The following is a 25,270-nucleotide window of genomic DNA, read 5'->3' as shown; positions in this document are numbered from 1 at the left end:
AGGGGGCGCTCCAGGCACGGCTGAACGGGCGAGACCACGAGAAATGAAGGGGGGGGAGCACGGGGACGAGACCATTGGGAACGGACGGGGGAGCCCCGCCTTTTGTTTTGTTTAAATAACGATTGTTTTGGAATAAGAGGCAGCGCACAGAATCCGAGAGCCACGTGTGGTTTATTGAAGGTCACTACACGACGTCAAGCACAAGGCAACAGGCGCCTGTCGGGGAGCAGGGACAGGGGCAGGGACACGGCAATTCCTTTCCTATGGCCTACAGCACCTGCGGGGAGGGGAGAGCAGCTCGCCGAGCTCAGAGCGCCACAGCCCAGTGCACCCTTTGTTTGTAGTGAGAAGAGCCCAGGTCACGTTGCCTGCAGCAAACCCCAGGCACAGCTCCAGGCCTGGGTCCTGGGAGGTCTTTCTGTGGTGGTGTCCAAGTGCAGCAGCTGCTTTGGCTACTGAACAGAGAAGTTGTGGCCAGAGGTGAAGTGCTTTGTTATCCGGACAGGGAAAGCCACAGCAGGCACTAGCATTACACATTAACTACTAACTACAAATCTCAAACTCATGCTGTACATCTGTGTGTCACCTACACAGAGCTGTAAACGTGATGCCTCGCTGCTTTGAGACCCGCTGCAGGGCCAGGCTGTGAGTTGTGAGCCCCCAGCACAGCACAGCAGGCTCCTTGAGCTAAGGGAGATGTTTTGGGGGGCTGCAGTACCCCCGAAGAGAGCAGGCAGCCTCATCCTGCCCCTCCATGCAGAGGATTGGCAGAGCCATGGCACAAGCATCATGACAGGGCCATGGCTGGCTGGTGTTCAAGCTTTTCCCAGCACAGCAGCGTGTCAAAGCCCCTCAGAAATGTTTAACAAAGGTCAAGGTCTGAAGTGGAAATGCTCTGCAGGAAGAGCCATCTCACCTGCCTGCACCAGCCATGCACTTCTCAGTAATTCAGTCTCCTGGATACACAGCTCTTAATCACCCATTTTAGCTTGGACTGCAGCCAAATTATACCCTGGGTAAATGACCTTCTAGTACAGTGTGTGTCCTTAACACATAATGAGTTTCCACCTTTACACCTCCCTCCCACCCACCCTAACTGGAAAAACAAAGATTACACACCCAAATCACCACTGTAGCTTTATAATTACCAGAACTAATCTTAACTCTCCAGGTTTCATACCCTCATAGCTACAACCCCTAGCAACACAACATTTTCTGAGCTGAGGTCTGCCAGGGAGCCTCTCTGGAGCATCCCTGCCTCTCCAGAGCTTTCTGAGAGCTGCAGCAGCACCTGAATTCCCAGCCTGGAGCACATCCTGCTGCCACACCCAGCTGAGATGCAGCAGGCTTGGTTGCCAGTCAGATCCATGAACACTACAGTACACTATGTTTAAAGTTTAAAGGCAAACTGATCAACTCCTTTGTGAACAAACATCTGCCACCTTGGCTAAGCAAGCTACATATGCCAGAGGGGGAGGGCTCTACAGCCCAGCCCACACAGTTGAGGTATCCTATGAGGGAGCAGAAAACCAAACTAAAAGATCATGCTGCTGGCAGTAACTTGCCAGGATGCAGAAGGCAGGGACACTCCTTAAAATGTTTGTTTGGGAAGGACATTGCTCTGTGTGAAAGAGAAGTTGTTCATTATTGGGTATGTAACATCAGGTTTGTGGGCTGAGAAAAAAACAGTATGGGTTCTTTTCTGCTGATAAATCCAAATTCAGCCCTAATCATCTGTTGATAAAGCCCAATTCAGTGCAAACCTGGAGGGAGATCTTTTTCTGTGCTCTAAGACGTGCTGCAAGTTACTCTAGCCTGGGGCAGTGAGGGGAAGTGGAGTGGTGGTTAGTGGGCACTACACAAGGGGAGAGAGAACAAACCAGCCCAATCCACGGCAGCTCAGCCCCCTCCTGGCAGCTGGCCGGGCCCGTGGCACACCCACACGTCACAGGGGAGCTGTGCAGAACCTTTCAGAGGCGCTTTCTCAGGGTGCCAGTCCATCCAGCCGTCGGGAGCAGCGCTGGGAGCCGCTAGGGGAGCACGGGGCCGAGGCTGAGCTCCACGTGGTGGGTGAGCCAGATCACCTCAGAGGGGTGGTCACCATCCTCGTTGGGCCTGATGGGAGCAGTGAGGTTTTTGAACTCGTGCTTCATCTTGAAACTCACGGTCACCTCGCCCTCTTCTTTCTGTGGGGTGACCTTGATGAAAACTCCCACCTTATTGGCTTTTCTAAAGGCAATAATGCTGCAGGGCAGAACACACAGGAACACTGGGTCAGCCAAGTTCTCAAAGCATTGTTCCAAGTGGAACAATGCTCTCACAGGAACTCAAGCCACACTGGAGACAGACAGGAGGAGAGGGAGTTACTCAAAGAGCAGAGTTTTTAAGGGAGAGGATCCCCACAGGACACTCACTCAGGATCATCCTGGAAGTCTTGAGGCTCTGCCAGCTCATCATATTCTGCTGCAGCATCTTTGCCAGCCAGAATAAGCTCCTTAGGAGGAACTGCCACCTGAAACAGAGCAGGGAGAGAAAGAAGCTTTTTAGCACTGCAAGCAGGAGGGCTCTCCTCTTCTGAGGTCTGCTTCATGCAGTTTAACAGAAAACTGACTCATCCTCAGCTTTTCTCTGCTCCAGGACCACCTGATTACCACCCTGCCAGTGAAATAATAAATTTCTCCCTTGGGTTTTCATTATCAAGGAACAGCCAAAATTTCAAAATACTTAATGAGCTGCTGTTTATATTGGTGACAGTAATTTATACTCCAAGGAGGGAAATGCAGCACAGCTAGCAGGGGTTGAAGTACATATGAAAAGTGTGTCCTGTGGAAGGACAAATGGGAGTGGTAAAGCCATGGGCTTACCCAGCAGGAGAGTACAATCAATACCTTGGCAGTGCTGTTGATGTTATCAGGGTCTCCCTCCTCACACTCCAGCAATGTGACATGTGTGACATTCTCCACAGGGTTAGTCAGAGTCAGAAGGACTTGGCTCTCCTGGGGAGATTCAGGAATCACAGTTCAAGAAGCAATTGTGCTAAAATTCATTGTTACTGTAAGCACCTCCATCTTCTCTGACTCATCAACACATTCAAAAATTGCATCACATCCTCTCAATGGATGGACAGTGACTGCCCCCTGTCCATAAAAAAGGCATCAATACCATGCAAAACTCTTAATATAAGAAATATGTATCTTGGGAGTCTAGCTGGGATATCAATTCCACACCCTTTATTCTTCAGACATGGACAAGTGGTGATGTCACACTTCACAGCAATCTACTGCTGCAGTGACAAGTACACGTAGAATTACTCTGGCCACTCCCTTAAACCCTGCACCCTCTAAATGGAGTGAGTGGAGCCCTCAGGGAACAATCATCACATCATGTCATCGATCAAGAAGATCCCCCATTCACAGCTCCTGGCTGTGTCTCAGCCTCAGACATTTCTGGAAAAGCTACTGACCTTCATGTAGCGCAGGTTGGGAATAGACATGATTCTCACTTCAGGGATGTAGTTACTACAAAACAACAGAGCAAATGACTGTGAGGAACTGTGCTGCTGTCTGTAAAGCTATCAGAGCTTTCCTAAAAATCAAAATGAAGTGTCCTTTTGCTGTATAACCCTAACCCTACAAAACCCTGCTACAGTCTGGGGCTGGCACAGCAGGCAGTGTTTTTGTCAAACCGCTGAAATCTTTAGTAGATCAGCAAGCAAACCTATCACAGATAAGCTAAATATATTTAAAAAGGTGATTACACCATCCTAAGGGATGACACAATCCCACAAGAGGTCAAAGGAAATTAAAATAGAAGGCAATAACTAAGCATGAACAGGGAGTTGTTGTCCCCAGTTCCCATTTCTTACTTACACAGCAACCAGCTGGATCTTGAATTTGATAGAGGTTGGATTGAATTCTGGTTTGCTCAGGTTATGCTCACATTTCTAGAGAGAAAGGTATTTAAGTCAGTACCAAAGGCAGTGTGCAGTTACACACTGAAGAATCAGAGCCACAAGTGCTGTGTCACCAGCCATGACATTACAGCCTCCAGCACAGCACACAAAAACTACCTGGGGTGCATGTAGCCATCAATGTGCTCAGCTATTGACACTCCAAAATGTCATATCCAGCACTACCAGCACAACCTCAGAAACACAAGACTTGGAACCAATCTTGAAAACACCTGGACACTGACTGCAGCACAAATAACTGCCTTATGCTCCAGAATCCATTAAATAAATGAAGCAGCTAGAAGTCCTGATCTCCTTATAGGCTACTCTTCAAATACAGGATCAGTCTGACATTACTTATTTCTGAGAAACTACCCTGCATTTGTTCAGCATCCTGCATATTAAATACTTACAATAATATTCTCTAGTACTTTAGGAACTAGACAAATAAACATCCTTGTATGACTGAGAAAACAAATAGTGTAATAAGGGCCATGCAGAGAGCCAACAGCAGAACTTGAATTTAATCCTTGCCTGTCTTCATAGATCTCTGCTTTGCTTCTCTGAAATACCATCTTCCTGCCTTCACTCTAGTGACATCTTAAGTATTCTGCACTGCCTCTCCCTAATAATTTGTTTGTTGACTTTTGTCCTTAGTAACAGCAATTTTTTTTTTTATCTCAACTGCACTGGCAGTATTCTTTGACTCCCTGGCAAGGCAGGGCATTAGCTTTGTATCTTTATGCACCTTTGACAGTGCTGTCCCCCTTTCACAACTGTCATCACACCAGAGACACCACAGCCTCCCTCACCCCCTCAGTGTTGCTACCACTAACTTGGCTGAGAACTTTCAACAACCAGAAGCATTTGAGCCATTTCTTTTAAAAGAGAAACACAGAGACCATTTCCCAGCACCTGAGTGCTGAGAGCCTGGAAAGGGCATGTAGGAGTGTGCTCTTTGTTGACAGAGTGACAAAACTATCCTTTGTCTCCTTAAAAAGAAAAGAAGCTCAGAAGTTTCTCTCTTTGATTAGGTGAAAAAGCCACCTCATAGGCCTAGGAGACTTCACCTCAAACTTAAAGCTAATTAGACAGAAGCCAAAATGTCCTGCCTGGGCAACAGACGTAAACAAAAAAACTAATCACTTTTGTAAGGTGTTTTACCAAGAGCAAAGACTTTCTGTACCTAGCTCCGTTTCTCTCTGTTTGTTATTTCACCTTTTATTAAACCTTTTTGTTTCCAACACTGCAACAGAAGCCATCCTGCTGATTTTTATGCCTCCAAGTGTGGCTGAGCTACCTTGGGTGTGTTCTAGGCCTCTGGGAGCTCATGAGACCTGGCTGGAGGAGGCTCCTGCAGCAGGGCAGTGCTGAGGATTGAATTGCCTACCCGGCAGCGCAGCGAGCGTTTGATCAGCAGGTGCTTGTGACGGGGGTAGAGCTGGGAGGCGCAGATGGGCTGGAAGTCAGGCTGCAGCAGGCGCTGCCGCAGAGTCGTCACTGGCAGCACAGCAGAAAAAGACAAAGAAATGACTCAGGAACTGAAACTGGATTCTACATAAACACCTCGTACCGCGTGGAGATCTGCCACCATCTCTAAGACACTTAATTTCACCTGCACCTCGTAATTCAGAAGGCACTGGCAGCTATCACATTTCTAGAAATAAATAGAAAGGCAAAAGCTGAATAAAGGGCTGCCCTGACTGGGCACAGTAACACGAGAGCAACATCAGTGCTAGCCCAGGAGAAACAAGGTACTCGCATCTTTTTTTACAGCTGAACTGGGATGGAAACAAGAGTTTCCTAACCATTTGGAACACAGTTCTTTCCCTCACTAGAGAAATGAGTTTCACATCTTTGTTACACTCACAGCTGGGTGCTGCATGAGTACAATACACAGCTTCTTAGCAAAGAGTTTGCATAACTCAGACTCACATGTAGAATTAGAGAAAACTGTTCCCAAAGCAAGAAACTCCCAGCAGTCAAAACCTCCCATGGGTTTCTCTCAAAATGCAGGCTCCTCATGCACCAGTGCCTAAGAGACAAGTGAGCCATCTGGCAGCCTTTTCCTCACTGTGAGGAACCAGGGAAGTTGTCTTCTTCACCAGCATCAAACTCACAGTGCCAACAGCCTCATGAGAAAAGGAGACCAAGAAGATCTACCCCTTTCCATAAACCTCTCATGAATTTATTGATACTTTGTGGACCTGCAGAACTACCAACATCATCTGTTCCACTTGGAGCTACCTCAGCTGGAAGCCCACATCACTCCTGTACCTGCTGCTTTATCCTGCTCACATCAAGTCTTACTGATCAATTTACAGTATTTATGGATTAAATTTATGAGTCAGCTAAAGAACTGGCAAGTGTACACAGGCTGTTCCAAGCTGATGTCAAAGCAATGCGCAATTGTTACTCAACAGCCCACTTCTGGTGCCAGATCCCCAGCAGCTGCTATTTCCTTATTTCCTGCTATTATTTGAAAAAGGACGTCAGCTTTTTTCTCCATCCAAAAGTTGATGCCTCACACACACAGAAATTAAGGCCAGCAAGAAAATTAAATAACCCTTCAGGCCTTCTGGCTCTGAGCTTTCCATGTATAACATGAAGCTGAGGCTGCATTCAAAGTTACCATTTAAAAAGTCAAGTGTTTCCCAGTATTTCAATCCCAGCATAAAAATGACCAGGAACCTGGGTCATGACAAAATGTCACAGGCTTGTAGGCAATGCCCATGTTACAAAATATAAGCCAAAAAGTAACAGAATACTAAGGTTTTACCTTCTGTCAGATTGATTGGTCTTGTGTAGTAATCTTCAGGAAGAGGCTCCACTTCTTCCACTGCATCAGCAGGCTCAATCTTGATCTCCTTGTGGTCATCTCCTTCTTTCAGGCTGAAGCAAAATAAGGGGCAACTCAGTCATGAAATAGGGCATGTGTGCTCTGACAGCAACTGCATTATAGCCCAGAAGACAGTGAGAGCTGAGATTGCACAACAATAATTGCAACAAGGGTGTGAGCAGTCCCTTGTTCCTCTTGGGAGAAAGCAGAACATCTGGAGCTGCTGCACAGAGATGCCTGAGGATCTGACACCTCTCGAGTACTCAAAGGGAGAAATCTCCTCTCACTGCTATCTGCTAATTGTCTATCATCTTCCTAGAGCTGCTTTACTGCTCTCTTGCCTACCCCTCCAAAGCTCCCCCCAAAGGTAACCCCAACCCTGAGACTCACGAGAGTCCAGCGAGGGCACTGATGGGAGCTCCGGGCCTCTGGCGCTGCAGCCTCGTCCCAAGGCTGTATTTGTCCTACAAGGAAAAAAGGAACTGTCACCCTCAGGTCTGCCCCTGATGGGACACAAAAACCTGCTGCAAACTCATCCTTTGAGCTGCATGACAAGCATGGGGGTATAAGCAAAGGAAAGCAAAAAGGAAAAGGTATTCAACGCTTCCTAAGATACATTTTTCTGCTTAAACTGTTAGCAAGGAGAAAACAATTCCCACTGCACTGCAGATGGGGAAAGAAAGATGTGTGTGGCTACTGCTAATAAAGCTTTTTGCTACTTCCACAAATCACCAGCCTGCACTACTGACACATCTTCCCTGGATATTCTCTTCAGAGCAACTCCATGTCAACTAGTGTAGAATGAGAGCTCAGCTGCCAAAAAAAGTGGGTTGATGTGGTTATGCATCAATCTGAAAGGCTCTGTAGCACTACAAAAGCAGCTGAAAGCTGTTAAAAGCTCCTGCAAGCCTTGTTACCTACAAGTGTCTCTCACCAGCAATAGCTGAGCTACTCCTCAACTTTCTACAGCTGAGCTGTAACCAGGGTGCTTGGGGGCAACCATCTTCCTTCTGGGCAGGGCTAAAAGCCTGAATTCTCACCAAATGAGAAATGTGAGCATCAGCTACTCTGGTGATTTTTCAAGGATGAGATGATTAATGTTAGTACCACCTGCCTTGGCCAAGCAGACAGCTGTGTTTCAGCTTAGTTTGGTGAAGGACTGCTTTTCAAGTGTACATTACTTACTCAAACACACCGTCCTGTTTCTAAACACAAAATACTTTTTGTAACAAATGTTACCCTCAAAAGAGTTAGGCTTCACATGTGTTTGTTCTAGGCACACCTAAGCCAGAGGCCCTGAGGCATGGTGTAGGATCTGTTACTCCCCTTCAGTTGGTACCATGAGAGCTTTAACACCAGCAGAAACTGTGAAAGGACTTACCACTACATGTATAGTGTGTTGCTGTGGAGAGCCCCCAAAATAGCAGCAGGTAGCAACGGAGACAAAAAATGCAGCCATAAGACACAAGCAAGGGCACAGAGCAAGCACAGTTCATTGAAGTAGCAAGCATATGCAGTCACCCAGCTAAACAAAGTGAGCATTTACCTGCCAGGTACAATAAACAAGTCATTCAAGCCACAACCAAGTCTTAAGGTTAACTTCAGTAGAGATTTCAAGCAGAGAAGTGTCAGACAATGCTGATCTATCTGGCACTAAGCTGTGGGATGAACTGTCCTGAGAAAGAGCTGCCACAGGCAATGTGGCTGCAGCTGGACTGCACTTCACTGCTGGAGAACATATTCCTAGGCATGGCAAGTATAAACCTTCTGGCACTGCTGGGGAGGACTATCAGAGAGAGTAGCAATGCACGTAAAAGTATTCATCCCTAAACAAAGCCTTGTTTCCTTCATGTTGTCCTCAATTAGCCAAAGTTGGGCAGCCCTATCATGCTACCAACTATCTGATTTTCCAGGCTGAGGCTGTTGTGGATCCCTTTTGCTGCTCTGGGAGGATGGCACAGCAGCTCACCGAGAAGGCCAGTGGGACGTAGTTGCGGCGTCGCACCAGCTTCTTCCTGTCCCGCTCGATCTTCTCCTTCTGAGCCAGCTGCTGGTAGTACTCAACCAGCTTGTTAATCTGGAGGGAGGAACAGGGAGCACTGTCACCTCAGCTGCAGCATTTCCTTGTGAACTAGCTGGGGTTCCTGCTGCTTGTTCCACTCTGTTCCTAGTACCAGCCGTATTGTGCAGGATCTACTTCAAGAAGTACCTTAACGTGTCTTAACCCACACTGTGGGTGACAAAATGACCCTTCCTTGGAATGATATGTGTTGGAGGGCAGTGTCCAAATCTCACTTTGCAATTCAGCAACTGAAACTTCATTCATGAATTTGCCATCACTGCATAGAGTAATGTCATGTGGCCAACTCTGAGCAATTTGGACTGGCAGAGCAAACAGCATCGTTAGCATCTTTTCCCCCCTCCCCAAGGCTGGTCACATTTAGAGTGGAGCCCTAATGGGTAAAAGGGAAGGGTGTTAAAGGTGCAGTTGTGTTTTTCAGATTCTGGACACACTTTTGATTGGAAAACAGCTTTTTTTTTCCACATACATACACAGCACATTCACCTTAACAGCACCATTAGATAGGTTGGTTTCAACTGAGCTTCTTCTCAAAAGCAGATTTTATACTGCGATATCCTCAGGGAGCCTCTAAGAGGCCTTCCCTCCATTCAAGGTGCAGATTAGGAACTGGAACTGGTATCTGAAGGATTATATAGATGCAGAAAAAGTGATTGAGAGGGCCTGACACTCTAACAGTTCTTTCTGGCTGATGCATTTCAGCCCAAGCACAGCTTTCCCAGTCACTCACCCTCTGTGTGTGAGGATTCTCCGGCTCCTGCCAGCCCCCACTCGCTGCACAAGAGAAGAGAAGAGAAAAAGCAAAGTCCACAGGAGGTTTCCAGATGCCACACAGAAATCACACCCAACATTCAACTATTTTGGTGTTATTTATAAAATATGGCATTCCCTATTTTTGCTACACCTACCACTGCAATTGTTTAAGTTCATGTCTGTACAAATCACAAATACACATCTCAAAGAGTTGCACAGGCAGGTTTGGAATGAAGGAGCTCTGACAGCTTTTATATTGTGTTTTTAAACAAATGTTGCTTGAGAGATACTCAGGACAGAACCCAGGAGTCACTTCAGCAGCAGGTACTTGTGTTATTATGTGTGTCTCTTATAACTGGTTTCTGCTGTCTCTGCATCCTCAGCTCCATTTTCAGTCACATCAACACTGGAAGTCAGAGGATCTGCTTGGTCTACTCAACCCCACCTGACAGATATTTTCTGTACATCTCATGTACCAAAAAATAGATGAAAGCTTTGTTCTAGTGCTCTTGTGAAGAGAAAAGCCAAGTTCAAACACTGACTAGCAACTCTGGAATAAGTCTAAGTGAACAAAAGTGATGGAAAATAAATTAGGTGTTTATGCTGTCAGACTGAGCAGCTTCAAAGCCTGTGAAAGCACACAAACAAGATCTCAGCAGTGGGGAGAGTGCACTGACTGAAACAGTTTGACAGTTTTCTCACTAGTCAGGTAACACAGGCATGAAAGTGGGTCACACATTCCACTAACTCAGCTCTTCAGAGGACTCCTCAGCAACAAAGAAGAGTTTTGCTGTGAATTTCCAACTACAACTCCAATCCTCACCAGATTTCAAGTCTATAGCACAGTCTGGAGCTAACTGGATTATCTGTTACCTTCAAAACACAGACTGGGCTCTTGCTGTAACTCAGTTTTGTGTTTTGTTCCAGATTGCAAGACAAGATGTATTCTATTACCAGCTGTATGGCAGTTGTCTTTTGTCAAGTGGGCAGTTTTCCTTATCTCTCTCTAAGTGACCACAATCAGTGATTCCCTCTCCTCTGGAAGGGACATCTGCTGATAACAGCTATTGAATGTCACTGCATGACTGATAAGAACTACAGTATCCCATTGTGAGATGCTCTCCCCAGAGGGAGGAGCCAAGCATTGCTAGCCAGATATAATCTGGAGATTTTGGAATACCAGCATGGCTTCTCCACTGGATTTCCCACAGGAACAGCAGCTGCCTCTTCTTCCACTGATCTTCAGAAGGAAGAGACTGCACCTTTCTCCAGGATCCCTGCTCCAACAGAACCACCCCTGACACTGCAGGAGGGCTGCAGCCACAATTCCAATTGGACTGCTACCAACACCCTGACCCACAGGGTGCCAGGCTGAGTTCTGACTCTGTCAGTGTTGTTCTAGTTTACTCCATTGATTATTTTATCCTTTTATTTTCTTCCCTATTAAAGGCCTGTTATTTCCTCCTCCCACATTATTTTGCCAGAGAGCCCCTTAATTTAAAATTTATAGCAATTCAGAGGGGTGGGGAGGGTTTACATTCTCCATTTCAGGGGAGGCTCCTGCCTTCCTAAACAAATACCAAGACAGTCTTTGAACTGTTCCTTACCAACACACTTGTCTGCCATGCGAGAAATTTGCAAACTTTGCCGGATTCCTCCAAAACTAAAGCTGCCAGCAACTAGGACCCTTCAAACCTCAGAGCCCCAAACACCACCTTGGATCTGATCCCCAGACTCTGGGGAAATGACTCCTTTTTCCCATGGAAAATGGCCTGGGTTTGCAGCCGCTCGCCCTGGCCGCCAGAGCGGTGCCAAGCTGGAAACTGGCAAACTTTGCTGGAACTGGATTATCTGTTACCTTCAAAACACAAACTGGGCTCATGCTGTCACTCAGCTTTGTGTCTCTGAACTGTCCCTTACCAACAGACTTGTCTGCCATGCCCACATCCCGGGAAGTCCAGCGGCAGAAGCCACAGGCCAGGTAATAGGCTTTCTTCATGGTGGTCTTGGCCGGGTCGTCGGGCAGCGGCGCAGGGATGCTCGTGGCCCGTGTGGAGAGGGTGTGCATGCAGCACGGGCAGTCAAAGCAGTTGGCACACCTGCAAACAACAAGGCAGGGCTCTGAGAAGGGTGCCAGGCTGAGAGAAATGTTCCCAACAACCACATCAGCACTAAAACAACAGATTGTTAATTCCTAGGCAACAGCGCTAGGGACAACGGGCTGGGACAGGAACTTGGTGGATTCAGAGGCAGCATAAGAGCAGCAGCAGTGAGAAACACAAAGTGACACTAAAAATCCTCTGTATTAACATCCCGGGTCATAAAAATACCCCCAAAAGTCATGAACAGCCCTGTTCATCATGGAAAGACACCTATTCCCCAAAACAGACTCAAACACAAAAAACAGCCATGAAATTTTTGAAGTATTTCAGACAGACATGGGAAGGGATTGTTTTAAATAGGGAGCCTTGATGAAAAAAAAAAACTCCAAAGCAACTTTACCTGTTCTTTTTCAGCTTGGCTTCAGCTGAAGGCATGTTTTCCAGGCAGCTGGGGCAGTAGTGAGAGTCAACCTGAAGAAGACACAGCCATATCACACGTTATCTGGCACACCTTTGCCCAAAAAGCCACAAACTGCCACAGGATCCAACAAGGATCTGTGCCTTGCAACAGCAGGGTGAAGCCAGTGAAGGCTTGAGACGTTTTTTGGTATCCAAAACCTTAGCCCATCTCAGCCAGATTTTGATCTTTAATAACAAAAATTATGAGGTTTCTTAATTCAGAATGGATTAAACTACTCTGCCTGGTAAATAGGAAAAGATCAGCTGGGTGTTGACTTTTAGCAATAACCAGAATCTCATTTTTCAGCTTGAACAAAAGTTTTAACATTTTGTTTTCTATTTGGACCTGAATTTATTGTGTCCTCACAGTTACACTGGTCAGATATATGAATATTTCAGAAAATGGTTTGTATCTCTCGGCTGTCACAGTGAATTTTTTTCATTAAAACAACAGCAGCAAGACTGGGCCCCCTTCTTGAAGAGGAATTCAAAGTGATTATTAAGCATGGCCACGCACAATGACTGCACTGCTCACACCACAGTGAATTCATGACAGATACATCCAGGTCGCGAATCCTCTCTTCAGAGGCCTTAATTTCATTAAAGCTGCCTTTTCTGACATCTGGGCTGCACAGTCATTCCTTCAACGCTTCCCAAATCTATCACAATTTCTTAATTCAACCATGCTTCCAACAAAATGAGTCTCGGCGATTTTAATATGACAATTTACGAAGTAAAACCCTCCCTTCACCGCAAAAATCGTAGCTACAAAAAAAAACCCGGCATGGGGCGCGGGTCTGGGGGTCCCTGTGCCCCTCCTCGGCCGGGCCCTATGGGCATGGGTGTGGTGGGGAGGGGTCTAGACCTAAAGGCTGGGTTCCCACGAGGGTGAGGGGTCCCCGCTGAAGGTGAAGGGTCCCCGCGGCCCCGCTCGGGCCCCACCGAGGTTTGGGGGGGCCCCGGCCAGTGCCATTTAGGGGGGCTCGTCCCCCATGAGGGGAACCGCCCCTGTGCGCTCGCCCCAGCCAATCACAGCCCGAGTGCCGCCGACGGACAGGCGAGCACAGCCAATCAACGCACAGCCCCGCCCCATCCGTCACTCGCGGCCAATCCGCGCGCTCCGTGCAGCGCGGCGCCCACCCGCCAGCCGCGCCAACAACCAATAGAAAAGCAGAAAGTCAGTGAGTGGCAGGAGAGCGACCCAATCGCTGCGCGCAGAGAGAGTACCATCCCGCCCGGTCCCGCCCGGTGCGCGGGTGCGGCGCGGCCGGTCCGCCGTTACCTCGTGCGAGACGCACTCGAGCGAGCGGAGCTCGCTGCAGTAGCGGCAGAAGTACAGCTGCGGCAGCGGCGCCCGCAGCTCCTTCTCGCCGCGCACCAGGTACAGCACCCGCTCCGATTGCAGCAGCGACGCCATCTTGGGAGGGGGCGGGCTCCGCCGCGCCGCCGCCTGACGTCACCACGCCGGTCTTCCCACGTGACACTGCGCGCTAGCAGGGGGCGTGGCCTGCGAGGGGGCGTGACCTCCCCTTAGTGCCACCAAGTGCCACCCGGGGCCACGGAATGCTACCGAGTGCCATCTAACGCCACCCGTGGCCACGGTAGCGACACCTTCCTTGGTCCCGGAGCCCCTCCAGCCCGGCCTTGGACCCTGCCGCAGCTGGTCCGTGCCAGTGCTCCCCACCCTCACAGAGCAGGATTTCTCCCCAGTATCCCATCTGTCCCTGCCTCTGGCAGTGGGAAGCAGTCCCATCTTATCCCGTCACTCCGAGCCCTTGTCCCCAGTCCCTCTCCAGCTCTCTTAGAGCTCCTTTAGGCCCTGGAAGGGGCTCTGAGGTTTCCTGGAGCCGTGCCTTCTCCAGTTTTCCCAGCCTGGCTCCCGAGCAGGGGGGCTCAGCCCTCAGAACATCTCCATGGCCGCCTCTGGAGTCCCCCCAGCAGCTCCGTGTCCTTGTCACACTGGGGCCCAGAGCTGGACACAGCCCAGGTGGCTCTCACCAGAGCAGAGCAGACAGGGTGATCTTTTCACACCCCAAAGGCGGTTTCTCTTCAGTCTCACCTCCACCAAGACAGGATCCTGACGAGAATGAACATTCCCGTGCAGTGGGATCAGCAGGAAAGCACGAGCTCTGCGGATGCTCTCTGCGTGCAGAGAGAATAAACACATCAGTAGGCTTTAAGAGATCTGAAGCTCGGTGTCTACACTACAACTGCTTCATTCTCTGCTGAGGGCAGAGCTGGCATCAGCAAACCCCTCCCAGTGTGCTGCTGGAGAGCCCAAACAAGGCAGAGCCAGCCTGGCCTGTGGCCTGAGTCTCACCCTTACCCCGGGATCCATCCCCACACAGTGCCTGCGCTCAGTCCTTGCCCTCTGCCCCACAGGAAAGCCCTGTCCATGAGGATGTGCTGCTGCTCAGATAAAAGTCCCATGGTTTTATCCCCCTGCAGCAGCTGGAGGGACAGGGAGGAGGCTGCCCGTGCCCTGCTCCCACAGAGCTGCATGTCCAGGAGTGCCTGGCACACAGGGGTGTCTTGGGAGTGTGAAAAGTGCATATCATATGGCTCTACGCAGATATTTACTATGTGTATTTTGTTGTATTGATTAGTAGCGCTGTATTAACATTTTAATAGTATGATAAATGTAGTTTTCTAGTTAAAAGGTAACTTTTGTAGTTAAAATAGGAACTGTGTAAGTGGGATATTTTTTTTTAAGAAAGGAATGAGGTACTCGCACCAGATAGCAGCCACAGGACTGCTAAATCTTTCAGAGAAAAAGAATTTATTGTTCTCTTATCAGAAGAAACTGACTTCTTCCTGCCTCTCTCAGGATCGAAGACACCTTTAGGATTTGGAGGAAGAAGATGAGGATGACCAGACTGAATCCTTTGTTTGAATGCAATTTATGCATCATGTATGGGATATATAAATATGCAACAGGCTATTGCTTTTAAGGGTTAATCCTTGGTTAACGGGTGTCCTTTTTCCGGCCTGTGCTGCCCAGAAAAATGTACCTGGACATCTGTAACTCTTTATTTCTGTTGTCTCATATTATCCTAATTCAAATTGTCCAAATTATTATTACTCTAATTGTATTACTATTTTTAATAACCATTTTATTACTATTAAACTTTTAAAATTTTAAAAACAAGTGATTAGTGTTTTTCACAGGAACATGTGGTAGAGCTTTCCACCACCAGGAACCCAAGAGGTTTCCCTGGGAAAAGGCAGGAGTGAAAGGTGCAGTGTGGGGCTCCCACCATGACTGTCACTGAGCTTGTGTCCCAGAAGGAACGTCAGAGCATCCCATCTTGCTTTTGCCATTCAGCATCACCAGTGGAGTGGAATATTCCACTGGGCAGCACAAACAGCTTTCCCAGGCGGCGGCTGAGCTCTGTCCCCCCTCTCTCTGGCCGTGTGTCCGTAAATCACCGTGCCCGAGCCCCCGGGGACTGCGGGCACCGCGCTGTGGCTGTGGAGGCTCTGGGTGCTCCTGCCCCGGGCCTCGGGACAAGCGGGTGCCTGTGAGCCCTGCTGAGGCAGGAGGGGACCGGGCAGGGAGGACCCTTTGGTAAGGACTGTGAAGTGAAATGTCCCCACAGTCCCTCCCTGAGACCTTCGCGTTCAGCTCCAGAGGCACTCCCCCAGTGGAACCCCAGTGGGTGGGATGAGGTGGAGTGCGCTCTTATATTTATCCTGGTGTAGAAAAAGCCTCCTGCCTCGCTTTGCCTTTCCCTCCTTCCCTCCCCTTCTTCCTACCCCCTTCCCCTTCTCCCCCCGTGCCGTGCCCCGCGGGCCGGGCCGGGCCGGGCCGGGCGGGGCCGGGCGGAGTCTCTCTCTCCCCGGCGGGAGCGTTTCTCTCCCGGCAGGATCCGCCGCTGCTCGCCGGAGCTGCAGCAGGAGCCGCCTTCGGAGCGGGAGCCGGAGCCTGGCAGCGCCGCAGGTACGGGGATGCGGGCAGGTGGGACTGGCACGGCGCGGGCAGGGCACGCAGGGCACAGCAGGGCACGGACAGGGCACAGCAGGGCACGGGCAGGGCAGGCAGGGCACGGGCAGGGCACAGAAGGGCACAGCAGGACACAGCAGGGCACAGAAGGGCACAGACACTGCACAGACAGGGCACAGACAGGGCACGGCATCTGCCGCCTCTCCCCCACGGCATCGTGTCCCCCAGCCCCGAGGTGCCGGGGCAGGACGGCGGCACAGCCGCGGTCCCCGGGCAGGGGGTCCCCGCTCCCCGGCCCCTCGGTTCCCCTCAGCTGATGGATAATCCGTGACTCAGCACGAGGTGTGGATGGGGGGACACACGAGGCTCCCCAGAAACGAGGTGGGTCCTGGCTGACCCGACCCCACCGTGTCCCCGTGACCGGCGGGACACCCGGTTGTGGCTTCCTTTATCAGTTCCTGTAACAAACAGTAGCAATTAATAGGGAAGTTTTTCCCTAGGCTTTTATCCAGTGCCTTTTAAAGCATGCTGTAAATCCTGCGGGTAATTGAAGGAGCCTTTAGCAAAGGCTCTGGAAGGAGCCCAAGGTGAAAGCTGGACCCGGCCACAGGAGTGTCCCTGGAGAGAGCAGCAGGGGACTGGGGGGGACTCTGGCTAGGGGAGGGATGGAGAGGGCTGCCCCACCTCCCCTCTGCCTTTTCCCCGCAGGATGGACCTCCCTCACCTCACAAGTCCCACCGACCTCCCCAAGCACATCCTGGATATCTGGGTCATCGTGTTGATCATCCTGGCCACCATCCTCATCATGACAGCGCTGCTGCTGTGCCCGGCCACGGCCGTCATCATCTACCGAGTGCGGACACACCCCACGCGCAACGGCATCGTGTGAGCCACGGGCACGGGGGCACGGCCAGCTCGCTGGGCTGGGGGCCACAGCCATGGCACCCTGTGCCAGGCACCTTCACAGGGCACCCTGAGAGCTGCAGCCTGGCCAGGAGCTGGGGTGAGCCAGCCCAGACCTGCTCCTGCAGCTGGCTCTCGCTGGGTACCCGCTGCTCATCTTCCCACTGAGCTCATGGGGACTGTGGGGGAAATGCCAGCACGGGCAGCAGTGGGGAGAGGTGTGACTTTGAGGACACGTCCAGCTGGGAATATCTCACTCTATGAGAGAGGCAGGCTGGTCTCACCTTCACTGGTGACACTGTCTCCTCCCAGGCAAGCAGCAAGGAGTGGAAATACCTGACAAAGTTATTTCTCCTTTGGAGCCCAGCTGTCAAGGTGGCTGGGGAAAAAAGAGTCAAAGCAAGATGGATGTGGCTTCTGGTTGTGCATTTAGTGCTTGGCTAAAAGCAGCTTGGTGACAAAGCTTGTGCTGGCTGCACAGCAGATGTGCAGCTGGCACCAGCTTCTCCTCTACCCAGTATCTGCAGAAATGGTAGGAAAATCCTGCAGGACTCTTGGTTCCTCTGTGTCTTGTGGGGCAGAGGAGTGTGTGCAGTTCCTGCCAGCCCTCCTGTCTGCATGCTGGCTGCACTCCCCACTCCTGAGAGTGAGAGCTCCCACTGTTTGCCCAGCACACCAGCCCTGCTGGGGAGTCTGTGTGTGTGCCTCACCTGGGCAGGCAAAGCAGGAGGAGCAGGTTTGTGCCCAGCCAGTGGCAAGGGATCATGTAAGCTCTTGTACTGCCCTTTGTTATGAAATAAATGGACTTTATCCTTCATGTGAATGCGTCATGCAGCTCTGTCCACACTGCAGGTGCTGTCTGGCTCTGCAGGATCTGGGATACTTTGCAGCCTCTCCAGAAAGTCTCCCTGCTCTGCCCTCGTGCCCTGCCTTGCCTCAAGGTCCCTGGAGCCCAGCAGGAAGCTCACTGCCAGCCCAGCCCCACTCTCCAGGAGGGCAAACCTCAGGCTGGAGCCCGTGGGTGGGAAGGATCCCTCAGGACTTTCTGACAGTGCTTGTGGCTGTTTTTATCCCACTCGGGTGACTGGCACCACTTCCCTCACACCAGCCTCGTGCCGGGTCAGTGTGGCAGGAGCCCTGGGGCTGAAACGGCGTCTTGGTGACTCACAGCAAGGAAGGTCACAAAATGAGCAGCGTGAGTCAGGAAGGATGTGGGGAAACACTACGGTGATGCTGGTGGGAATTGTTTAAATCCAATTTTCTGTGCTGAAAGGAGCAACCAGCCCTGCAGTGTTGGAAACCCTGTGTGGCTTGATCCACAACATCCAGATTTTGCATTGGGTGGTGGGGCCAGAGGGGCAGGAGGTTCCCAGGGAAGCAGGACCTTGGGCAAACCCTTCCCACCTTGAGGAGGGAGCCTAGCACAGGGATACAGACCCTGGGAGCAGAAGTGCCTGCATTGGAGCACTGGCTGTGGTTGTGCTGGGAAGGAGCAGACACTTATTCTTTGCCCAGCCAAACAAAACATATTTCTGTTTTGAGCTGTCAACTCTCTCTTCCCCTCTCAAGTTCCAGAGTTTGAGACAAATAACCAGAGTTATTTTCCTGTTTTTCTTCCTCTCTCCCTCCCTTGCTGGCATGGTGCAGCAGCAGCTGGAGGACATTACAGATGTGCAGGGTGGGAGCAGCCCTGGCTCTGCTCTCCTCCTTGCTCCACCCCAGCATTGCTTCCCTGGGGACAATGTGGGGACAGCCAGCAGCACCAGGAATTAGAGCTGAGCAGCTTTGCTATGAGAGGAATAGGGGAGAGGCCACAAACCTTGGAGTGGTTTGGAAAGGAAGCATGGTTTGGAGCAAAACATGAGGAAAAGCATGGAACACCTTCCCCTCATCCATGCAACCATCCATGATTGCTGTTCCCACCTCTGCCCTCCCCTTGTCAAGAGCAGCAGAGGGAACTGAGAGATTTCCTTTATTGGTATGGATTTTCTGGGAAGTTTCAAACCCGTGGCAAACATTTCCAGGAAAGGCCTTGGAAAGATGGGTTTGCTCGTAACAACAACAAACATGGAGCTAAATGGCAGCAGAGGTAAAGCAGGGAAAAGTCACAACACTTTTTAAAGCATTAAGATGGCGGAGAATGAATTTAAACTGGATTTCCAACACTGTCAAGTTAGAAATTCTTCCTCCAGGATGGAGCAAGATAACAAAATCCCCCTGTGGCCATGGGTTCAGTGCCTGGACAGTGCTGGAGCTTGTGTTTGCATGGAGTTTTGCCAAGGAGAAATGCCTTTCTGCTGAGCAGCGGGTCCTGCTCGGTGACGCTGCAGCAGGCAGGGTGATGTGGGCACCGAGGTGATTCAGCATCCCCTGGGATGCTTCCCTGGAGGTGCTGGCATGTGCCAGGAGCTGGCTGCTGGCCCCTGGGGGCTGCTGCTGGGGGAGGCAGGTGGGGCAGCCCCAGAAGGGAGAAGACACAGGATTCTGGCTCTCACCTTGCCTCCCTTTGCAGGGGGAAGGGGGGCAATGGGCCAGGGACATTTCCACAGGGAGCAAATCTCCTGGAAAAGGAGGGGATGGCAGTGCTGGAGGGGGCAGAGCACAGAGCCTGGGGCTGTGGGGGCACTCGGGAAGGGGCCCCCTCCCCAAAGGGTGCTGGCACCATGGGCAGCAGGGAGGCTGCTGCTGAGCCAGGGCAGTGTGTGGGGGCACACGGGCTGGGGCAGAGCAGCGAGGGCTGGCTGAGCTGTGCGCTGGCAGCCTGGGGAAGCCTGGTGCTCAAAGAGCTGGGGCCTCTCTCCTGGCAGAGCTTGCTTTGCTTTTGCTTCCCGTTGCACGCTTAGAACAAAGGTTCAGAGGTTGCCCTGGGATTGATGCCAAGCCAGGCTGCCAGAGGGAAGCTGCACTGCTGCTAGCCAGAGCAATGCTGCCTGCTGCTGTCCTGCCACGCTGCTGGCACCATCCCTGTCCCTCTGCATGAAAACACCTCTGGGTCAGCTCTGGGACAACCCCAGCAGGCAGCACTGGATGGTCCCCACTGCTGCTTTCACATTCCTGGTGCTCAGCTGGGGCCCTGCAGCCTGGCACCGGGCTCAGGGACACCAGGGAGGCTGGTGGCAGTGGCAGTGGCAGCATGGGGGACAGGGAGCTGGAAGTGCCTGGCCTCTCATCCCAGACTGCTGCCAAACATCTGCAGCAGGCAGGGGCTGGCTCCAGATCAGCTCTGGTGGAAAAACAACTGAGCAGGACGGTTCGTGTGAGGGTCAGCCCGCCCTGCACGGCTGCTTTTGGGGTGGGGGACCCCAATCCTGCAGCATGCAGCCTCCAGCATGACGTGGCACAGTGTGTTGGGAACACTGGGTGACATGTCCGGGATGCCAGGGAAGATCAGTGGCAGAGAGGGGGTCCATCACACTGGGGACACCGAGTGACATGCCCAGGATGCCAGGGAAGCACAGTGGCAGAGAGGGAGTCCATTGGCTCTGTCTCATTAACTCCTTCCCCATTCCCAGCCTCCACCAAGGCTGATTTGGCACTGGGACCCAAGGAGGAGGGACTTGGATGAACAGGTCCCTTATTTTTATTTTGGTTTTAGGAAAACCGAGTCCAGGAGTGACTCAGACTTTCACTGCTCGTGGCAGGGATCAGGGACACGTGGAAGGGACACAACCACACTGTGCCACACACCACTCTAACTAGATATGGCTGCTCCTGTGGTGGGAAATGTGGGGCAGGGAGCTCAGTCCTGACAGCTCCCCAGACCTGTCCCAGCTCTGTTGCAGGAGGTGGCTCAAGCCCTGGGCAGGCTCAGAAGTGTGAGCTGTGTTGGGAGCACAGCACTGGCACATACTGGTTCTTGTTGGATGCAGGATGCAGAATGTGCCAGGAGCTGCAGCCCCATGGCCTCAAACCTCCCTAGAGCCTGGGAAGTAGGTGGGGAGGATCAAATCCTGGTTTTGGCAAGGAGCCACCTTGCTCCACTCACAGCCATGTCTGTGAGAGTCACCGGGAGCACCCCTGTGGCTGGCCGGGCTCTTGGCATGCTCTGATGGGCTCTGTGCAATGCCCAGGCAGTGGCTGAGCACCCTGAGGGTTTGCCTGGGCCTGGGGGAGCACCCCACACTGCTTGGGCTCCAGGCAGGGCAGAGCTAAGCCATTGCCCCAGCAGCAGGGCAGGTTTAAAGCTTTGGGAAATGCTGCCAGTGACAGAGAAACGCCACAGCTCCCCTGCTCCGTGGCTTCTCTGTGTGCCTGGGAGATGGACCCCACCCCCAGCCCTCCCACGCCAGCTGAGGATGCAGTTGGAGCCTCACACCGCCAGCCTTTCCCAGGACGTGATGTTCCTTCTGGTGAGGAACACAGATTGGGAGATTGCTCCCAGCTTCCTCTTAACCCCTGGCCTCACTCCCCTTCCTTGGTGGCGTCTCCGGCAGCTGGCTCAGTGACAGCATGGAGGCAGGGCTGACCCTGCTTTCTAGCAAAGCCAAAGCTCCTGCTGGCACTCATGGTGCCCCCAGGGCTCATCCCCTGCCACCCCACACTGTCCTCCACCCCAAAACCACAGCTAGCCAGCCTCCCCCCAAAACACCAACTCCCCCAGCTCCCCTCCAGCCAGTTAATTATCCCACTGAATAATTTTTGGGGGGGATTTCAGGGAATTTACTCCTCACCACGGATATTTTCCTTGGAGACAGCCCAGGGTAAATGTTCACGTTCCTTGGCTAAGCAAGGACCCTGGAAACTCCTGTCCCTGGGGACACCCAGCAGTGCCCTGCCCTTGACCCCAGCAGGGTCACCGAGCAGCCACAGCCCCTGGCAGGAGGGATCCTCCTCCGGAGACGGCTCTGGCAGCGCCTTCTTCACCGGGCACACAGGAGAGGAGCGGGACCGGCCTTCCCCAGCCCTCCCCAGCCTTCCCCAGCCTTCCCCAGCCTTCCCCAGCCCAGCCCAAGCAGCCATTGGGGGCACCCAGCGAACCCCGATGCTGCCGCTGGGGGGTTTGGTCCGTGCTGCTCTTGGGGGGGAAATGTCACCTGGCTGGGTGACCTGGGCAGAATGGGGCACCTCTCCCCTCTCCCCCCGTCCCCCCTTCCCCGATATCTCTCCCCCACGCCGCGGGTTTAATCCCGGCTCGGGTGACACATTGCATAAACCCTGGGCACATGCCGCTGCCCCGTGTGCCCCTGGATGCCAGCCCCGGGCGGTGTCTGTCCGTCTGTCCGTGTGTCCGTGTGTCCGTCCCAGAGCCCACACGGTTAACGCGGGCCCGGCCCGGCCCCCCCCGGCCATTGGCTCCCCCCTCGCAGCCCGCAGCTATTTCTCGGCCGCCGCCGGGCTCCGAGGTGACAGCAGGCGACAGCGGCGCTTGTCCCGGCCGCTGGCCCCGGGCTTTCTGGGGTGCTGGCACCCCACACCCCGCACGCAGCCATGGGGCGCTGCTCCCGCAGCAGCAGCTGGATTGTGCCCCTTTTCTTGGCTGGGCTCGTCCAGCTGGGGCGAAGTGAGGAGAGGGAGAAGGTAAGAGCAGGGGGACACGGGGCGGTCCGGGGGGTTTAGGGGCTGTGTGACACCCTGGGAACTCGCCTGCTCCCCGGGCTCTCTGCAGGACTCCCCGGGGCACGGGAGGGACACGGCGGCCCCCTGAGTCCCCCTCCTTCCCCCTGCAATCCCGGTGCCTGGATCACGGGGAGAGTTTGAGTTGGTTCCTGCCAAGGGCCAAGAATCGCTGTCCTGGAGTTGGGGACAAAGGGGGACAGAGCCTTGTGTCCCCCAAGTGACCTCCCCGGGGCAGAGCACGGGGGCTTTCCCCGCTGCAATGTCCGGGTGGGTTCCCCCAAGTCGGGAAGGTGTGGCACCCACCGTGTCCCCACAGCTCAGCGGGCAGGGGCACTGTCACCCCCCAGCCAGGCTCCCCACCCTGCCACAGGGACCCCACAGCCCCACGGAGCCTTCATTCCTCGAGTGCAACCCCTGTGATTTCACCCTTTGCCAGCTCCCAAAATAGCCCCTCGGTGGCACCGGGCTGAGCCCGGCTACGCTGGCGGGGACAGGAGGGGGCTCCTCTGGGTTAACCCCTGCGGCCCCGGATGCAGAGGCTGCTCCAGCCCGACCCTTCTCGACCCATTCCCCATCCCACCGGCACCCCCTGCCCTGCCCCTGTCCCCCAGGGCTGGTGGGTCCTGTTCCCTTGCCCACAGCCTCGGCATTCTGGCTCTGGCCTCCCCCGTGTCCCGGCTGTTTTGCAGCCACTCGCCTTCCTGCTGCTCTCTCCTCGGTAAACATCCCCCAGCTGCAGCCAGACCCCCGCCGCAGCCAGCCCGTCCCGGCAGCGCGACCTTGGCACGCCGCAGCGCGGCTGCTGCCAGCGGCACTCCGGGCAGGGGACACAGCACTGGCAGCTGTCCCGCAGCAGAGCTGGCCCCATTGCCCTGCTGGCCCTGGGGATGGGGAGGGGGTGGCTGGCAGCCCCCAGCCCGCTGCCACAGGATGCTCCTCGCCCCACAGGTGGACTGCTACCCGTCGGTGAATGACACCATCTACAGCTACGGGGCCCTGACCATCGATGGGGACGAGTACATCCCCTTCGAGAGGTACAAGGGGAAGACCGTGCTCTTTGTCAACGTAGCCACATACTGAGGCCTGACACTGCAGTATGTTGGTAAGGGTCCTGCAGGGCCCCATGGTCCATTGTGCTTCAGGGAGCTGGGGAAAGGGTTAATGCCTGCTCCCCAAGGCCCAGCCTAGCTGGAATGATGGTCCCAGATGGTAACTGCAGGTGTGGAGGTGTGCCCAGCCCTCTGTTAACCCACTTCTGGCTCTCCTTGCATGCAGAATTGAATGCACTACAAGATGAGCTGAGAAACGAGGGGCTCGTGGTCCTCGGTTTCCCCTCCAACCAATTTGGGAAGCAGGAACCTGGCCAGAACTCAGAGATCCTCCCTGCGCTTAAGTGAGTGCTGCGGTGGGGGCTGTGGGACACCTCTCCCCCAGGAGTGGGAGCTCAGGCTGCAGCTGCTGCTGGCTCAGGACCCAAACAAGGGGTTTGGGGACCTGTCACCACCCCTGTGTGAGCACCCAGAGCTGTCCATTGCACAACATCCTGTTCCCTGCCTTGTAGGTATGTCCGGCCAGGAGGTGGCTTTGTTCCCAACTTCCAGCTGTTCCAGAAAGGGGATGTGAACGGGGCCAAGGAGCAGAAGATCTTCACCTTCCTGAAGGTAGGTGCTATACGGCAAGGGGAGATGAGGGGGACAGACCCAGTTTGCTTTTTGGAGGGGCAAGGCAGTGACCCATTGGCTCCCTGTTGCAGAACGCCTGTCCCCCGGTGGTGGAGGACTTTGGGAACCCCAACAGGCTCTTCTGGGAGCCTCTGCGGATCCATGACATCAAGTGGAACTTTGAGAAGTTCCTGGTGAGCCCCGAGGGTGTGCCTGTCATGCGCTGGTACCATCGCACCAACATCGCCGTCGTGAAGAACAACATCATGACCTACCTGAGGCGGCGGCAGCAGGAGAACCACGATGACCAGTAGAGCCTCGGGCTGCTGGCACGAGGGCCAGCATCCCCCTGGCTGCTTCCCATTCCATTCCCTCCCCAGATGCTCCCCAGCAGCAGGAATCACGCCCTGTTCCCTCCATTGCTCCTTTGGCACCCCCCAGTCAGGATGCTGGGCTGAGGATCTCATGGCAGAGACCTCAGTAAATACTTCCAACATCCCTGTGTCCCACCTCCACCCCTGGCGGTGACATCTCCAGCCTGCCCCCTCCTCTCCACCATCCCGGGCAGTGGGAGGATGCAGGGGCTGGCTGTCCCTGGAGGAGACCACATCTCCATGAAGGCTTGGCCCGAAAGCCCCGGGCTGGGGCGGGCCCGGCCTGAGCGTGCCGAGCACGGAGCAGCTCTTCAGTGCATTCAGGCTGCCCGTGCTCCTGGCACACAGACGTGCTGCTCTCCTGGGCAGGGGTGGCCAGCCCCTCACCAACCCACCAGAGAAACACCAAATAAAGGCTCTGCAAATGTGCAGCCCCACGTGTTGGCCAGGGGTAGGGGAGGTAGAGTGGGGGGCACAGTGGCCAGCCTGGGGGTAGCAGTGCCTGGCTGGAGAAACTCAATTTTTTCCACAGAATTATCATCACAGCCCAGCATTTGGGGACAGGATGGGGAGGGAGTGCAGAGCACAGGTGGGCAAAAAGGGCTGGAGGCAGGACCAAAGACAACCCCCAGAGAGGAGCATACTGGAATC

At 53.2% G+C, this 25,270-nt stretch overlaps 3 protein-coding genes across 4 annotated transcripts; 2 read left to right on the top strand and 1 right to left on the bottom strand.

Moving 5' to 3' along the window:
* Positions 1 to 154: 154 nt before the first annotated feature.
* Positions 155 to 13,644, bottom strand: DCTN4 (dynactin subunit 4). Of its 2 annotated transcripts, XM_058034934.1 has the most exons (14): positions 13,465 to 13,644; positions 12,124 to 12,194; positions 11,542 to 11,720; positions 9,599 to 9,642; positions 8,758 to 8,865; positions 8,170 to 8,190; positions 7,179 to 7,252; positions 6,729 to 6,841; positions 5,340 to 5,449; positions 3,870 to 3,943; positions 3,464 to 3,518; positions 2,889 to 2,996; positions 2,415 to 2,512; positions 155 to 2,244 (listed from the first exon to the last, which is right to left on the bottom strand). In XM_058034934.1, exons 1-14 carry the CDS (start codon positions 13,597 to 13,599, stop codon positions 2,031 to 2,033), a joined length of 1,404 nt encoding a protein of 467 aa, XP_057890917.1. In that variant the 5' UTR covers positions 13,600 to 13,644; the 3' UTR covers positions 155 to 2,030. The 2 variants fall into 2 exon arrangements, with proteins under 2 accessions (XP_057890917.1, XP_057890918.1); XM_058034935.1 differs by lacking the exon at positions 8,170 to 8,190.
* A 2,414-nt stretch (positions 13,645 to 16,058) lies between these two features.
* Positions 16,059 to 17,843, top strand: SMIM3 (small integral membrane protein 3). The gene is made up of 2 exons (XM_058034957.1): positions 16,059 to 16,122; positions 16,834 to 17,843. Exon 2 carries the CDS (start codon positions 16,835 to 16,837, stop codon positions 17,012 to 17,014), a length of 180 nt encoding a protein of 59 aa, XP_057890940.1. The 5' UTR covers positions 16,059 to 16,122; position 16,834; the 3' UTR covers positions 17,015 to 17,843.
* A 4,505-nt stretch (positions 17,844 to 22,348) lies between these two features.
* On the top strand, positions 22,349 to 25,050 carry GPX3 (glutathione peroxidase 3). Its single transcript, XM_058034791.1, has 5 exons — positions 22,349 to 22,545; positions 23,533 to 23,686; positions 23,860 to 23,977; positions 24,146 to 24,245; positions 24,338 to 25,050. The coding sequence occupies exons 1-5, from the start codon at positions 22,456 to 22,458 to the stop codon at positions 24,557 to 24,559; spliced, it is 684 nt and encodes a 227-aa protein (XP_057890774.1). The 5' UTR covers positions 22,349 to 22,455; the 3' UTR covers positions 24,560 to 25,050.
* The last annotated feature ends 220 nt before the right edge of the window (positions 25,051 to 25,270 follow it).

Source organism: Melospiza georgiana, chromosome 15, assembly GCF_028018845.1.
Source record: "Melospiza georgiana isolate bMelGeo1 chromosome 15, bMelGeo1.pri, whole genome shotgun sequence".
Classification (NCBI taxonomy): domain Eukaryota; kingdom Metazoa; phylum Chordata; class Aves; order Passeriformes; family Passerellidae; genus Melospiza; species Melospiza georgiana.
The sequence above is the reverse complement of the archived record's forward strand: the minus strand, read 5'-3'. Positions and strand labels throughout refer to the sequence as shown.

Bases quoted from the DNA above. Each gene is read 5' to 3' on its own strand.
- DCTN4 (XM_058034934.1), bottom strand. From the start codon at position 13,599: ATGGCGTCGCTGCTGCAATCGGAGCGGGTGCTGTACCTGGTGCGCGGC. The intron at 5,450-6,728 runs GTAAAACCTTAG...CTGTGCTGCCAG, and splicing joins ACCAATCAATCTGACAGAAG to TGACGACTCTGCGGCAGCGC. The intron at 2,513-2,888 runs GTATTGATTGTA...GCTCTGTTTCAG, and splicing joins ACATCAACAGCACTGCCAAG to GTGGCAGTTCCTCCTAAGGA.
- SMIM3 (XM_058034957.1), top strand. From the start codon at position 16,835: ATGGACCTCCCTCACCTCACAAGTCCCACCGACCTCCCCAAGCACATC.